The sequence below is a fragment of the Drosophila virilis genome, chromosome X, assembly GCF_030788295.1.
Source record: "Drosophila virilis strain 15010-1051.87 chromosome X, Dvir_AGI_RSII-ME, whole genome shotgun sequence".
Lineage (NCBI taxonomy): Eukaryota > Metazoa > Arthropoda > Insecta > Diptera > Drosophilidae > Drosophila > Drosophila virilis.
In genome coordinates, this window is record NC_091543.1 from 6,142,454 (window position 1) to 6,159,070 (window position 16,617).

The following is a 16,617-nucleotide window of genomic DNA, read 5'->3' on the forward strand; positions in this document are numbered from 1 at the left end:
ATATTGAAATAAAACTGTAGTTAAATAACAGGGAAATATAACAGCTAGAGCTGAGATAAATATATGTAAATATAACTGATGCATTTGTCACACAACACAATACAGGGTATTTGCACGCCTAGCATGCTAATGCAGCCGTTTACTTTTGTCGCGCACTGTACCACCAGCCGCACCCTAATGAACCTAATTTGTGTGTGCGATTATTCGTGCTGCTGCAAATTATGACAGAGCGCAAAGAACAACAAAACTTCGATAATGTGGCCTGCAATAAGAGAGAGATCGCGAGCGAGAGCGAGAGAGTGCGAATGCAAAGAGCAAAGCGCTGTTTTTAATTGCGGCACGTGTAAACACGATAGCAAGAGCAGAACAACAACAACAACCGAAAAAAAACCAAAACAAAAACCCGAAAAATAACAAGCAATTGTGTGTAAGCTGCGCATGTGACACACAAACACACTCGCACACATGCATATGTAAATGAGAGCGAGAGCAGCCTAATTTATGTGTAAAAGCAAATGCAAAAACCAAAATAACAATTGACTGGAAGCTGCGCATGCGACGCACACGCGCACGCGGTTGCCGAGCTAATTTATATGAGCGCATGTCTGCCTAACTAACTGTAAGCATCAAGCCAAGGGGTGTGGGGGAGGGATGCTGTTATTGCTGTTGTCAACGGCGCACGCGCCTGCTGCTGCTCTCAATGACAGCGTACACTGTTGTGCGCATGTGTGTGTGTGTGTCCGAGCTGCTGCCCATGTGTGTATGTGTGCGCGCTTGGAGTCGCGCTGTCTGGCACTGTAAACCCCTTTGGAAGTGGAGCAAGTGTCTTCGGCGTTTTCCATTGATTGAGCCATGTGTGATTTGTGAGCGTTTGCTTTTTACACAAGGGCGCTGCTCGCCGTTAAAAGCATAACAAACTAGCTGAAGTTGCGGCAGTTGCGAGTGTGTGGAGTAAATTGAGCAATAACTGGAAGCATGGAAAGCATGGAAAGCACAAGCTGGTTTTGATTGTGTGTGTGCACTTAACAGCTGCACGCTTAACATAGTGCAATTTTGTGTTTAACATACGACTGTTAAGCATTTATTATGTTAATGAACGTTTGATGGAGTTTTGATTGAAAGCATTTAAACAATTTAATTTTGGCTGGCAAACAAGTTTATTGAGTAGTTAAATTAAAGTCTTAGCTGTTAATTTTTATTGCATCTTGTGACTTGTATTTTATTTAAAAGGCTGAAACTCTAAAGCAGCTATTTTTAGAAGCGTCTCACACACACACACACACACACACGCACACACACACAAAACTTAACGAGCCGCAGAAACTTGCTTTGGTCAAAATTGTAGGGAGGGAGCTTGGTAGGGGGTTTTCAGTGTTGCGGAAAAGTGAAATAAATTTAACTAATATTTAATAAATAACTCGTCAAATGCTCGCACGGCCGAGTTGTGCCCGAATATGGTATTATTTGCAATATTTCTCAACATTCTAGAGCGCGCTGTGAACGGACTTTGTGCAGGAACAATCGCCATAACATGGATTTATGATGGTTTATGCCAGAGTCTTGTGCCTTTTCTTGTCTCTTTTTAATATAATTAGTATTCAAATTATAATTAAAAATTAAAACAGCCAGAAACACACAAACATAACGATTAGTTTTATAGCGTTTCTCTAGCCTTTTTTTTTGCGTCTTTATGACACAATTGGCAAAAGTAGAGAGTATAAAAAAGTTGATATCATATGTTATATGTTATATGTTATATGTTATATGTTATATGTTATATGTTATATTTTATATGTTATATGTTATATGTTATATGTTATATGTTATATGTTATATGTTATATGTTATATGTTATATGTTATATGTTATATGTTATATGTTATATGTTATATGTTATATGTTATATGTTATATGTTATATGTTATATGTTATATGTTATATGTTATATGTTATATGTTATATGTTATATGTTATATGTTATATGTTATATGTTATATGTTATATGTTATATGTTATATGTTATATGTTATATGTTATATGTTATATGTTATATGTTATATGTTATATGTTATATGTTATATGTTATATGTTATATGTTATATGTTATATGTTATATGTTATATGTTATATGTTATATGTTATATGTTATATGTTATATGTTATATGTTATATGTTATATGTTATATGTTATATGTTATATGTTATATGTTATATGTTATATGTTATATGTTATATGTTATATGTTATATGTTATATGTTATATGTTATATGTTATATGTTATATGTTATATGTTATATGTTATATGTTATATGTTATATGTTATATGTTATATGTTATATGTTATATGTTATATGTTATATGTTATATGTTATATGTTATATGTTATATGTATATGTTATATGTTATATTGTTATATGTTATATGTTATATGTTATATGTTATATGTTATATGTTATATGTTATATGTTATATGTTATATGTTATATGTTCTATGTTATATGTTATATGCTAGACAAGCCGTTTTTAGAGTGCAGGGTATATATGAGTCGATTTCCCTTTTGCTTAGGCTTTTTTCATAGGCCATATTCATTTTGATCGTACATTTATTTGAATTGACGATCATCTTGAAATGGGAAGACAAATTGGTTGTTGTCAAGCTGCCGCCCTGGCACGCCCCAATTGGGACGCAGTTGAGATCATTGATGAACCGATCATTGCCGGGTAATCGCTTTATGAACTGGTTCCGCCAATAACTAAATTATGGCCAAATTCGAAAGACCGAGAGCCGCAAGAACATGCGCCTCGCACATCCACCTACCCAAAATATAATCAAAAAAAAAAAAAAAAGAAAAAAAATCACACACATAAAAAGATAAATAAAAAATAAAATAAAAATTAAAATACTATAAACAAGCTGGCGAAAAAAAAAAAACAAGAAAACTTTACGTTTCGGGTAAAAGCAAAACGTGTTTAGCTTTCTATTTAGCTTATGCAAATTTCGACTTTGGTTATTTATTTGTAAGCCATTATAAATATATGCAAAAAACAAAAAAAAAAAAAAAAACGGCGACAACAAAAACTAAAAACAAAATCAAAATAAAAAAATTGATGTAGAAAACACACGGCGTACATAAAAACCGCCATAAAAAGGAGCCCAAAAACAAAAACAAAAAAAACAACAACAACAACAAAAAATGACTGAAATTTTGAATATGCATAACCGGTCAAAGACCACTGTGGAGAACCAGAACCAGAACCAGAACCAGAACCAATACAAACAAAACCTGATTCCAGTTCGGACTCGGATTCACGGACTCACGGATTCACGGATTCATGAATTCGAATTCGATTTCCAATCTCGCTGTTGCCAAATTCGTTAATGGCTCTCCCTCTGCGTGTATGTGTGTGTGTGTGTGTGTGTGTGTGTGTTCTTTTTTCACTCTACTCGCCGTTCTAATTGGCGCTGTCCAGTGTATTTCCTTAAGCTCCAATTGGACTTTGGCAAATAGACTGACTCAAATATACCTGCACCAGTAATATATCATAGAAGTAATATGTTGAATTCTCTTTTAATAATACTATTTAGAGAGAGAGAGAGAAATAGAGATAGAGAGAGAGAGAGAGAGAGGAGGGGGAGATAGATAGAGAGAGAGAGAGAGAGAGAGAGAGAGAAGTAAATAGAGAGTCTCGCAGAGTGAGATAGAGAGAGAGAGAGAGAGAGAGAGAGATACACAGAGCGAGGAAAACAGAGAGAAAAACTAAAGAAAAGAGAGAGAGTGATAAAGAGAAAGAGAGATAAAGAGTTAGCCATAGTGAAACGGATCGAAACACAGGCATAGCTCGAACATGTTTCAACTTAAGACTCAATAAAAACAAACTTTGAACCGGCGACCGCTCTTTAAGCTGGTTCAACATTGCCGTCAATTAGGCATTATCTAATATAAAGTTCACCTCTATCGAATGTCAAGCCAAACTGCATTGACTTAATGCGTATTTATTTCTATCGAAGTTCTTGGGGCTCTGGGCGTGGCATATACCCCTTTGGGGCGCTATTGGGACGGGTATACAAATGATATGGCCAGTTAAAAATTATTTATGGCCCGAAGCCGGGCTTGACAAAAGCGAACAACAACACGAACCAGCTATCCAGCTATCAAATTTCATCTGCCTGGATCTCGCGGTCTGGAATTATGAATAGGAAAAGAATAAAAATGAATAAAAAAAAAAGGCGACGGCACATGGCATGCAAATGCCATAAAATATCAATTATAATCATTTAAATTAATAAGCAACAAAATGCTCCAAATCTGACAGCTAAAGCCAGATCTAAGGCCGGGATCTGGCCCGGCGCTACATAGATCGAACGGGAGCCGGACTCCGAGCTCAGGTCTGAGGCTGAAGCTGAGTCCGAGATATTTTATGTACTTGAAACGTGTTTAGCCTTATTTATTTAGAGTTCTTGATTTTTATATTTGAATATATAAATATGAAATCAAAAAAATGCCATTAAATATTAATGCTATTTAATTAAAGCTCGAACGGAAGTCCGGTTTTGGTAGAATCAAATGTTATCAAATGGAGCAGCTAATGGGTTCGGCTAACATGTTTATGGCTAAGAGAGAAGCAAAAAAAAAAAAAGAAGAGAAGTTGACTGCATTAATTGGCTTATGCTAAATATTATATCAGAACGCATTTGATTGGGGGCCAGCAAAAAATAGTTGTTACCACATTTAAGCTACGTTTTTGAATTCAATTTTTGAAGTAAATTTAACTTACATTGTAAGAGAGAAGCTGAGTAAAAGAAGTTAGGGCCTGGTAATCGCTCGTTTTATGTCACGAGATTTTTAAAAGAAGCTCTTGAAAAGTGAACAGATTTATGCGCTGTAATACTCAATGTGTTCTTTAAGACTGCAGAGAGAAGCGAAGTAAGTTAGTTAGTGAGTATTTAGGTATAGAAATGCATAACAATGTTGTCAAACAGAGACCCACCGAATAGGCAGCTATGAAACTAACTCATTCTCTCTTTCTCTCTCTCTCTCTCTATTAATCATTTGATGAAAGAAACATAACAGTTGCCTAGCTTCTTTCTTCTTATGATAAACAGGGCGAAAGCTGGTGAAGTTAGGAGATATATTAGAAAGGTTTTTGTCGTCTCCCTCTATCTCTCTCTCTCGCTTTCTCTATTGTTCTGTTCTGAAGTATAAGGTATATTAATATATTACATAATCAGCTCTTCCTCTCCCACTCCCTATCTCTCTCTCTCTCTATCTGTCTCTTTCACTCGTCTTCTCTCATTTGCCTCTTTTGCTTTATTTCGCCAAAATACGAAATGCAACCCTGCTGGCTGCGTGACATAGCAAACAGCTTTTGCTATAGCATTTAAGAACGAGTTAATCTTTAATTAGTTATAATTTATGATTTCAGCTAGTTGCTAGTTAGTCATGGCTTACAAATTTAGCGCATGATTCCATGCCACAAATCATCCACGCCTTAAACTTTACATAGTTTTACATATGGCCCGAACGAGTGGACCGAGAACTTTGAATCTGAAATGGATGTTTTGTGCTTCTTGGAAATCTCGTTTCTGTGTTTCTTCATAATTGCTAATTTATCGATCCGCGCGTTTTAATTGCCTTCTTTATTATCCAACGACAAACAATAACAAAAAACAAATACCCAAAAACAAAAAAAAAAAAATCAAAAATGGGCAAAATAAAAAAAACAAACTTCGAATTCGGCGCATTTCAAAGACGATGCGTAACAAGTCGTTGAAGCAGTTGTTGTCGATGTTGTTGTCGTTTCTTTGGAAGCTCTGTGAATTTGCTTAAGGAATTAGGAGGAAATACGAAACACTTTCTTTTCGCTGTCGCCCTGCGAATTAACAATGCAAATTGACTGAAAACAGAGCAATAATTGTTATGTTATCGATAATCTATCGATATTTGCATTTTTTTTTTTGTTTTTTGTTGCCAAACATAACTGAGACTTTTTATGTGGACTATTTTGTGGAGTCTGAGTGAGTCACTCTCAGAAATCAACTTTTGAAAATTGACTTTTATTTGGGGGCGGAATTTATTGATGCGTAGAATCGAAGAACAATCTTTGGCAAGCCGAAGAAAGAATATGTTCCTGATAAGAGCGAAAAAATGCCTGGAAGAGTAAGAAAAAGTTCCTTAAGTAGTTAGAAAAAGTTACTGGAAGAGTAAGAAGAACCTGGAATAACAAGAGCAAGTTCCTGGAATAGCATGGATTTCTGGATTTCTGGATTAGTAAGATAAAGTTCTTGGAAATGTGGGAAAAAGGTTCTGGAATAGTATGAAAAAGATCGTTAACAAAATTTCCTGGAATAGTAAGAAAAAAGATCCTGGAGTACTATGCAAAAGTTCATGAAATATTTAGAAAAAAGTTCCTGGAATAGTAAGAAAAAGTTCTTGAAAAAGAAAGAAAAAGTTTCTGGAATTATTCGTAAAAGTGCCTGGAATAGTATGCATAAGTTCTTGGAATCGTTAAAAAAAAGTTTCTGGAATAGTGAGAAAAAAGTTCCTGGAATAGTAAGAAAAAGTTTCTGGAATAGGTCGTAAAAGTTCCTGGAATAGTAAGAAGAAGTTTCAGTTTTGAGCCAGCTCTCAGTTTTGTTCAGCAAACGCTTTATCTATATAGAGACAAGAGAGTTTTAAGATGAACTGTTTGCAGCAATTAGATAATTATCTGTATCTAGGAGTTAATCTACTTTCTTTCGTCTGGAAAAAGAACACAAGCTAGTTCCAGAAATCAGTTGGATGCTAAGGCCAGGGCAAGACTCTAAAAGACCTCTTCTTCTCAAGAAGCATAAAGAATCTTTATTTGCTAGGCCGAGACCTGAAGCTATCTGATATGACTTATTTATGTTTACCATGGGAGAGTCCTTGGCTGGTTCCATAAATCAGTTTCAATAAAGAGTCTATATCTTTTTAATGAGGAGATTGTGTGTAGCTGACAGACATAAGAATGATTCGGTATGAAGCAGTTTTTATTTATATTTATTATTATTATATATTTATACGTTTTCTTTGAGTTTCCCAAAACTCGTTTCGATGCCGCGCTTTTAAGATCTGAAGAAGACATCACTCCGCAACTGTCAGTGGGGCGTGTCCAATAAATTTGTTTCGGGCGTTCGTTCATGTAGTTTTGGGGCGCCAAGTTGTGTAGTCTTTAAGTTTTGTTCATCTTCTATAATTTTGTTTTTATTTATTTATTTTTTTTTTTGTGACTGTTGTGCCAAGGCAAAAGCCATCATCTTGATCGAGCTGAAGATCATGAAGAGCGCGCAGAACCGCAACGAATGGATCGAATATGAACAAATCTTGATCGGGCTGACAAGCTGCTGAAAACGCTTAACGTTTTCATTAATTCGAAAATTACCAGCAAAAATCATTTGTCAGACAGAGAACATCGGGCCGTGCCAGCATCTTGTGTCAAAACCTGACCAAAAACTGAAAGAGATTCGTTTGCAGTTAACACAAAAATATGAATGTCAAACACGGCATTCGCTTTGGGTTATTAGGCATTAACGAAACATTCAAATCAACATTAATGATTTCCATTTATAAGCTGCGCATCCGGTCGGATTCGGTTTTTTATTTTTTCTTTAAGTCTAAGTACTGTTACGAATTGTACATTGAAAATTGGCAACAGCGCACAGTTGTTAATCTCTGGCATCGAGATTTGGCAACAGCTGTGACACTTTGTAGCCAAGCTGTGCTGTTTTTTAATTGAGGAAATTTGGTAACAGCGCTGCTCAATGAAAGAATATCAATCTTTCTATGTGAAAACTGGCAACAGCGCAATTTGGCTATTAAATACTTTAAAGAAGTGTGCTACTCGGCTTTTTTCAAACATTTTCAGATACGAAAATCCAAATCAGAGCGTAATTTACATGCTGAAAATCGGCAACAGCGCGCCAGTAAACTCTTACCGTTGCTTATGAAATCTGGCAACAGCGCAAAATGAAAGGAATGGAAAAATGCTTTTGCCCCAACTGGCATCAATCGTTGACTATAGAAAGCAGTCCAAAATGTTTTGGTATTTTCATGAGTGAAATCCGGCAACAGCGGCAACTTGCCGTGCTGAAATTCGGCAACAGCGCGCCAGTAAACAGACAGCTAGAAAAAGATATTGATTATCGACAATATTTTCGAGCATATCGTAAATGAAGAAATATGAAGATTCGCTTCAAAAATTGAACAGCTACGCAAAAACATTGCCCGGCTGAGATCTGCATCCGAAATGAGGCGCAGATCGATCCGAACAGGCAATGAGCGGCGCTTGATAAATGTGATAAGAGCCCAAAACGGAACGACTAATTAAGCGAAGGTTAACCGAGACATGCATTAACATAACGAACCGACTGCCAAATAATATCAACAACTAGCTGCCGCACACCGAGCACTGAAGAGCTTCAAGCTACGACCAAAAACCTGTGGCCCATTTGTCAAAAAAAAAAAAAAAAACAAACTGGGCCTAAAACATGGCCCATGCGTTGGCGTTCTTTCCAGCCATTCAGTTCGTGGACGTAATTCGATTAGCTCGGCATGTTATCAAATTCAGGAAGAGCGGTCGCATCTCTATGGAGGGGGGGGGGGGGGTTAGGGGAGGGGAGGGGCGCCGAGGGGAGCCACTTTGAAACTCTTCAGTTCTGAAACAGGTATTTGAAATGGACACCCAAATCGAACAACGCGGATCGTCACGCATATATTAGCGCTTCCATGCATGTTTTCCAATAAAAGTAAAAAAAAAAAAAAAAAAAAAAAAAAAAAAAATAATTAAATAAAAAATAAAAATATTGTACGCCTTATAAAAAATGAATATATATAGTATGTATATATATATATATATATGTGTGTGTGTGTGTGTGTGTGTGTGTGTGTGTGTGTGTGAGAGACGCACACAGTCAATAAAAATCATTAAACCTAAACGCGTATGCTAATTTGATGATGGCGGTTTTCTAATTTGTTGTTTTCTACGCACACACACACACACCTGCATATATATATATAGATATAGATCTATCTGGGCAGCAAACGAGATTTCTATGGCCCTACAATGAGCCACAGTTCGGCCCAAAAACAGTTACATCTTGGCGGATTATCGGCTCAAAGTGATCGCTAGCTGGAGGCTGCCCCAGCAACCCAGCAACCCAAAACAAGCTGTCTGTGTGTGTGTGTGTGTGTCGCCAAAGAAAACAGTGCTCGACTAGGGGAATACCCTGCAAAACAGCGCCTGCGCCAGCACACAGCTTGGGCTCGATTTAAGCCTTATTTCTTTGCCTTTTTATGGATCTTACAAGAGATTTTCTTTACTCGCGATCTGAACCGGTTTTGGAATATGTGAGCGAATTCTTATAGTATTGATAGTTCCATATTCTTACCTGCCGGGTTCATCTGATTCATTTCAGTTTGTTTCTGCGATACAAACCCAAATATGTTCAAATTATGCAAATCTATTGTCTCTAGCTCGGCTAAACTCTGAGTTCCCATAGTTAGTTATATGGAAAGTGATATATTTTCTGCCTGCTAAACTAAAACATATATGTGATCTACCTGAACAGGAGCTCACATGCCAAGCTTGGTTGTCCTAGCTTGCCTAGACTCTAAGTACTCATAGATCATAAGTATAGCATATCGTTGAGTTCTTAAGAAAGTGAGATTGTAGATTGTAAATAGGTTTTGTTTTTAGCTTTGAGAGTCTAGAGAACTCCGAGTTCGTATAGCCTGTTTGACAATTATCATTACAGGGTATGGCAATACGCAACGCGTTGACAACGGGCGACGTTCTCGCCATGTCCGCATCGGGCTGGGTGCTGTTGCGGTTCGTTGTCCGGTTCGGTTGGGTCTTCTTTTTTTTTTCTATTTCTCTTTTTTTTTTTATATGTCTTCTTTTTTTTATATTTCGTTTTTGTTTTTTTTTGCGTGCGCGCGATACACGCTGCGACGCCGGCAGCGTCGCTGTGAGCTTATCAAAAGACCATATATAAGGAAACAAGAAGTGGCAGCGTTTGTATTTATTTGTTAGAACCTGTGCACAACGCACCTCTCGCTGCGATTCTCACAGTTTCAACTTGCCGTTCGACTTGGGATACCCATATTTTGCCACAACAAACATGAAGAGTTTTGTAAGTTGATTGTAAAATGCAAAAGACAATAAATAAATAAGTAAATAAATAAATAAATATTAATAGAACCAAGCGAATTTCGAGTGATAAGTGTTTAAATACGAATCTATTTAATCAAATCAAATAAATAAACGGCACGTTCTAAAACATAAAACCTAAATCCTGGAGTTGTAAACATTTTTTTTTATCGTGCCATCGCCTAGACAATAAAACCGCAAAAGTGAACGAATGTGTGAGCAAGTGTGACCATTTTTCTTAAAGGCACAAAAAGAAAACTCTAAAAAAACGGTGTGGCCATATCATCATCAGCATGAAATTACAAGATCCTTTTTGTAAAGGCAAGCTTTGAATTTCTTTTATTAAAAACGAATTTGATTGAAAGCCAACTTTAAACAAGATTAAATTCTTTGTATTTTTTAATTCTGGCTTTATTTTTTTTTTTTTGGTATTTTTGCCGGCTCGCTAATATTAACATGGCCAGCCAGTTGCGTATTTCCTCTTCAATCTTAAAATCGAACTTTGGCTTTTTGTTTTTTTTTTTGGTTTTTTTTCTCTGCACTTTGCCAGCGCCCGGCTTAGCTCCTGCTTCCAGGCGCTGCTCTCTCGCTCTCTCACACACATTCCAGAAGCTGACGCGCTCTGCTACTGTTAACCAGAATGAGATAAGAACACATTAACAGCAAGAGAGCCAAAGAGAGCGGAGGTTAAACATTAAAACGGTTTAAGCGCAGATCAAATAAATCAAAGCCCATTAGCAACAACAACAACAACAACAACAACAAGAACAGCAGCAGCAGCAAAGCTGAACGAAACGCGCGAGACAAAGCGTCGGCAGCCAAGGCGACAGCGACAAAGACGCTAAGAAAACGCTAGCAAAACGCGCGCGCACGCTGCCGCTGTGATTAATTGCTGCGATTTTAAACGCCTGTCGTTGTAGCTGTTGTTTTTGTTGCAGTGACAATAACAGCAAAAAATATATGAATTAAAACATTAAATGCATAAAACAACACGCGTTTGACACTTGGCACAGAGCACAAGCCCGTGATTTATGCAGCGATCGTTTAAATAAAATAAATAAAAATACAAAAAAAAAAAAAAAACAAATAACATGGCACACATTTCCATATGCCGTTTTTTTTTTTTCGTCTTCGCCTTCGTCTTCTTCTTCTTTGTGGCTGTTAAGTGACAGCGTCATTTAAGCTCGCACGCAAAACGTGAACACACAAATCATCCAATCAAACTAATCGCATAATCTTCTTCTTCTCTCTCGCCCTCTATACCTGTCTCGCTCGCTCGCTCGCTCGCTTAGCTGGTTTTGTGCTTTGCGGCGCTGGCGCTCGCCGATGTCAAGCATCTGACAGATCGCAATCTGGACCTGTTCAAATACAATCCCGGCGATATCTATACCCTGCCCGAGGACATCGATGACGACAAGCCGGCCGTGCAGTTCAGCGGCGATGTGATGAAGGCCAAGACCGAGAAGCTGCAAAACATAAATTCCGGCAAAAAATATAAACTCGAGTAAGTGTCAGTCGATGTCAGTCGATTAATTATCGATAACAGCTTTAACAAATGCCAGTGGAAACAATTTAAATGCGCTTCACGAACATTAACAGATTGTTTGTCATTTCGACATCGTTTCAATTTTTGTTGTTGTTGTTTTTCAAGCCTCAAGTAATTTTACGAATGTAACTTCAAATTCATATTAAAGAGTTATCATTACTTAAGAATTATTTATTTTCGGAATGAAACCAGGCTCTTCTCAATTGCGTAGCAGTGAAAACGATTTGTAATCGATTCGGACTCAGGAACACCGAAACGAAAACAAGTCGAAATGAATCCGAATCTAGTTAACTGGCAATTATATCTATAGCATGCAAAAGTATTTCTGAATGAAATTCAAATACTTTACTCCGATAACGATTAATCGATTAAAAATAGTTGGGATTTACTGGCGAAACTAATTATGATACTTATATATCTATAGTATATATGCAAAAATATTTCCAAATGCAATTGTAAAACTATCGATTTATCGATAACAATCGTTGGGATTTATTGGCTAATCGATCTATAGTATTCAAATATATAGTATATATGCAAAAATATTTCCAAATGCAATTGTAAAACTATCGATAACGACTTATCGATAACAATAGTTGGGATTTATTGGCCAATCGATCTATAGTATTCAAATATATAGTATATATGCGAAATTATTTCACAACGAAATTGTGCAACTTCACTCCGATAACGATTAATCGATAACACACCTGATTTTTACAGATTGAAGACCCAGAACGGCATTGAGGTGAACAGCGTGGGCAAATTGAAGGACGACAAGACCTTTGTGGTGAGCGGCTCGTATTCGTTTACCGGAGCCGATGGCAAGCGCTACAAGACCCGCTACACGGCCGATGAGTTCGGCTACCATCCCATCACGGAGCTGGATCTGGATCTACCCGAGTAAGTGCAGCAGTTAAATTAATAGATAGATTCAATTAATAAATGAATTGCTTTGTGCAGACCTCAGCAGCTGGTGTCTGCGGGTCAGCGGCCCGCCGTGGATCCGAGCAGCCTGTTGGGCAACAAGAACCGTTTCCAGTTTCTCCAACAGAGCCTGAATCTCGAACAGGGCGGCCCGCTGCGCGGCAGCGGCCAGAGCGGCGATGACTACAGCTACAGCGGACCCGGCAGTGCCTACGGCAATGGCCTCGGCTCCGACAATGCCTACGGATCCGGCTCCGACAATGCCTACGGACCTGGCAATGGCAATCCCTATGGACCTGGCGGCGCCAGTGTCAATGGCTACGATTATCAGCCGCCGGCAGCGCCCTCGCGTCTGTATCTGCCCACGGCATAGGTGTCCAGCCCAGCCCAGCCCAGCTCCGCCCCGCCCCGCCCCGTCCTGTTCTGCCAACCGGCAACCACCCCCCTACCCCTCCCCCAAAAATAAACCCTTTGACCCTAAGCCCAAGTATTTAGTTTTAAGCGCAACCCTCCAACAGGCAATTAACAAGTAGCGAAATTTTTTTTTTTTATCATCTTTTAGTGTTATGCGTATACAATATATCCCCTGAAACCCTAATAATCCCCTACACACACACACACACACACAAACACACTTACACAAAGACAAGCCCAGACAAGACACAAATGAACATGACAATGAATCTATATATGAATATATATATGTATATACACTGAGTGATATTAGTAGTAAATAAAATGGCTAAACTAAGTTCCATTTGTGTTTATCTTAAAAAAAAAAAACAAAATAGTGTAAAAAAATGTAATTGTTTAACATTTGCTAGTGACTAAATAAGACATCCATTAAGGTTCAGCTCTTGTTAGATATATTACCTAAACCTGCTCTGTCGCCTTTGTTCTCTCGCTCAGCAGCAAAGTGAGGTTAAGTCCGCTTGCGTTCTGCACATAAAAGTTAGGTTAGATTTGCTTTGTGAAAAACTTAAGTCAAAGCTTCTAGTTAGGCGATATTCCAGTCACTATTTACTCTTCTATTCTGCATTGTTTTGCTTAACAGTTAACAGTAACAGGTTGACATCTTAAAGGAATCTTAGTGTATAGCCAAAGTACAGGCTCGGTCGCCTTGGTCTACAAGCTGCTGTTAAAGTAGCTTGTAAGTTTGCAATGAGCTTTGTATATACTTATTAAATTAGTATCTTATGCTAAATGGAGACTTAAGCGGCATGGCTGTGCAGCTTTTATGGTACATTCTAACAGCCTGGAGCATATTCATGTGTTCGCATTGTAAATTGTAGAATCGCCTAAAAGCATGCTTTGATTTACTTAGATGGCGCTTAAATTATGCTTGTGCCTGCAAGTGTGCAAGCTTATTTTGGTACAAAAAAAAGAACTAAATTGTTTTCGAATCTAGCAAAGTCGCTGCTGTCCTGGATCTAGCATCTAGCAGGCCTTTCGCTGAATACTGTTTAAATGGCAAAGATTAATAAGTAATAATTAATTGTGGATACTGTTGGCAAACTTAAATCAAATCCAGCTGGCGGATACAACTGCGCTGAGCCCTGCTCGGGCGCCTCATGGGCTGGTACAGTCGCGCCAAAAGCTTCGCTAGACCAGCGCGGACTGGCCGAGCAGCGCCTCGATGCGCTCGCGCGCCTCCACATAGGCCACCAGCACCTCCTGCAGGGTTGCGGATACGGCCGGCTTGTCGCTGTGGCCGGGCGCAGGACTGTCATCGTCATCGCTGTCCTCCGGGGCGAGCAGATGGCCGAGCGGCTGGTGGCGCTGCTGCAGCTTCTGCAGGCTGAAGAGCAGCGTTCCGGTGCTGCGCATGATGTGCCTCGAGCCCGCCTCGAGCCGGTTGTGGATCAGATTGTCGCGCGATCGACTCTTAAAGTAGCCGACAAAGTCGAACAGCGAACGGCCGCCAATGAAGTAGCGATTGAGCGCATCCAGCCAGCTGCCCATCGGTCGGATGCACTGCAGCCGCAGGCCGGCGGACGCGGCGGCGGGCAGCGGCGACAGCAGCGAGCATGCGAAATGCGCGTAGCCCTCGCAGCGTTCGCGCTGCCAGCCATCGACGCTGATCACCTCGAAGTAGATGTGCAGCAGCTGGTGCGGCTCATGGGATTCCTCGCAGAGCAGCGTCAGCTGCCAGCAGTGCGAGAAGTGCGCTAGCCGGGCGGCGCCGCCCGCCACGCTGGTGGCCGTGGCGCCACGCAACGGAAACGGATCGTTCGGATTGGCCGGCTCCAGCAGCGTATGCGAGGGCGGATTCACATAGTAGCGCACATGGATGTTCGGGTACTCGAAGTGCTGCGCCTCGTGCAGCTGGAGCAGCAGGGTGACGCGTCGCATGCGTTTCGGCGGCAGCTGGAACTGGAGCAGGCGGCGCAGCGCTGAGGCGCCGCTACGTTTCGCTTGATAGTAGCTCACCAGCTGCTCGGCGCTGGCCTCCGAGCCGGGCAGCGAGTCGGCCGGCGTGGGCAGCTGTTCCAGCAGCTGATCCGCCGGCTGCGCAGCGTTCGCAGCGCCTGCATCGATGGCAGCCAGATGAAAGCCGTAGGCGTACAGCTGGCGGCAATCGTTGTCGATCTGGAGCACATAGTCCATGTCGTCGGCGGTTGTGCTGAAGTCCGGATAGACATAGAGCAGGCCCTCGGCCGGCTGGTAGCGCAGGCTCAGCAGCAGCGTGTCCTGCTGCAGTTGCGCATAGACGAACATCAGCTGGTAGCCCTGGTCGTGCAGTTGTTGCGCCTCCGGCGGCCAGTCCGCCTGCGGCAGCTCGCGCAAATCCGCATCGATGAGCGTATGCACGAGGCAGGTGCGCGCCGCAAAATTAGGATCATCCGGCGGCGGCAACGGCTGCGTCTCCACGCTGCATTCGGATATGGCCAGCGAGGAGAGCGGCGGCGTCTTGGAGTGCGCCGATTTTCGCTTCGATTTGCGGCGCCGGCGCACACGTATCTGCTGCTCCGCCTGCTCGCGCTGCACGCGCAGCCGATGGCGCCGCTGCAGCTCGACAATGTGCCGCGTCCAGCGATGGTAGCGACGCTGCAGCGTCGTCTTGCACTGGCTGGCATCGCCGTAGCGCTCCAGCTCCCTGCGACTGAAGTGCTTCTGCTGCCAGCCAATGTACAGACTGGCCGTCGAACCGTTGCTCAGCTCCGGATTGAGTGCACTGAAGGCGGCATCCACCGGCTGCTCGCCCAGCTGCGAATGGCTGCTGCTGGGGTAAGTGCGACTGGCGGCGGCAACGATGCCGCTGCTGCTGCTGCGACTGGTGCGACTGGTGCGGCTGCTGCCCGGATAGTCGCTGCCGGGATTGTAATAGTTGTAGTAGGTATAATAGTTATTGCCGTATTGATCCTCGTACGGCACATAGATGAAACAGTCCGACCAGCCGCCGTTGCGCGGACTCTCCGGATAATGATCGCCGTAGTTAAGTTTGGCGCCCGTATATTCGAATTTTGGCACGGGCAGCCATTCGCTGACATGCCGCAGCTTCAGCTCGAGCCGCAGGTCCGCTATGTTGCCTTTGATGCGATAAATGCCCGTGCGTTTTGGTGCGCTGCTTTTGTACATTTTGCACGTGAATTGTCAAAATTATGTTTGTTTTTTTTTTTTTGGTAATTCAATTTGTTTTTAGTCGTTATGGCAACGATAGCACATGTCGATTAATCGATTGCCGCAGCTAAAAATACTGAAAGTGTGTGAGATATTTGGCATTTTTTCAAGTGGCGCGCACACGATTATTTCAAAGTTTGCTTAAAATTGATTATAGAGGCAGCTTGGGCTTTAGCTGAAAATAAATTTAATTTATGCTGCTCTTGCAAAAGCGCCTGCTTTAGCTGTAACTTTCTTAATATGCCGGCACAGGCATATATCGCTTGTCTAGCGCTAAAAAATACCAAAAGGCGCTTTAGTTGCTTGGCACATTTGTGTGTGTGTGTGTGTGTGTGTGTGTCTCGGTGAGCGCGCG

The 16,617-nt window shown here is 40.9% G+C and overlaps 2 protein-coding genes across 2 annotated transcripts; one reads left to right on the plus strand and one right to left on the minus strand.

Moving 5' to 3' along the window:
- The first annotated feature begins 10,040 nt into the window (after nucleotides 1–10,040).
- Nucleotides 10,041–13,392, plus strand: Cpr11A (Cuticular protein 11A). Its single transcript, XM_002056822.4, has 4 exons — nucleotides 10,041–10,151; nucleotides 11,461–11,672; nucleotides 12,438–12,617; nucleotides 12,678–13,392. Exons 1-4 carry the CDS (start codon nucleotides 10,140–10,142, stop codon nucleotides 13,012–13,014), a joined length of 741 nt encoding a protein of 246 aa, XP_002056858.1. The 5' UTR covers nucleotides 10,041–10,139; the 3' UTR covers nucleotides 13,015–13,392.
- Nucleotides 13,393–13,421: 29 nt separating this feature from the next.
- Nucleotides 13,422–16,364, minus strand: Mks1 (Meckel syndrome, type 1). Its single transcript, XM_002056823.3, has one exon. It carries the CDS (start codon nucleotides 16,218–16,220, stop codon nucleotides 14,244–14,246), a length of 1,977 nt encoding a protein of 658 aa, XP_002056859.1. The 5' UTR covers nucleotides 16,221–16,364; the 3' UTR covers nucleotides 13,422–14,243.
- Between the last annotated feature and the right edge of the window lie 253 nt (nucleotides 16,365–16,617).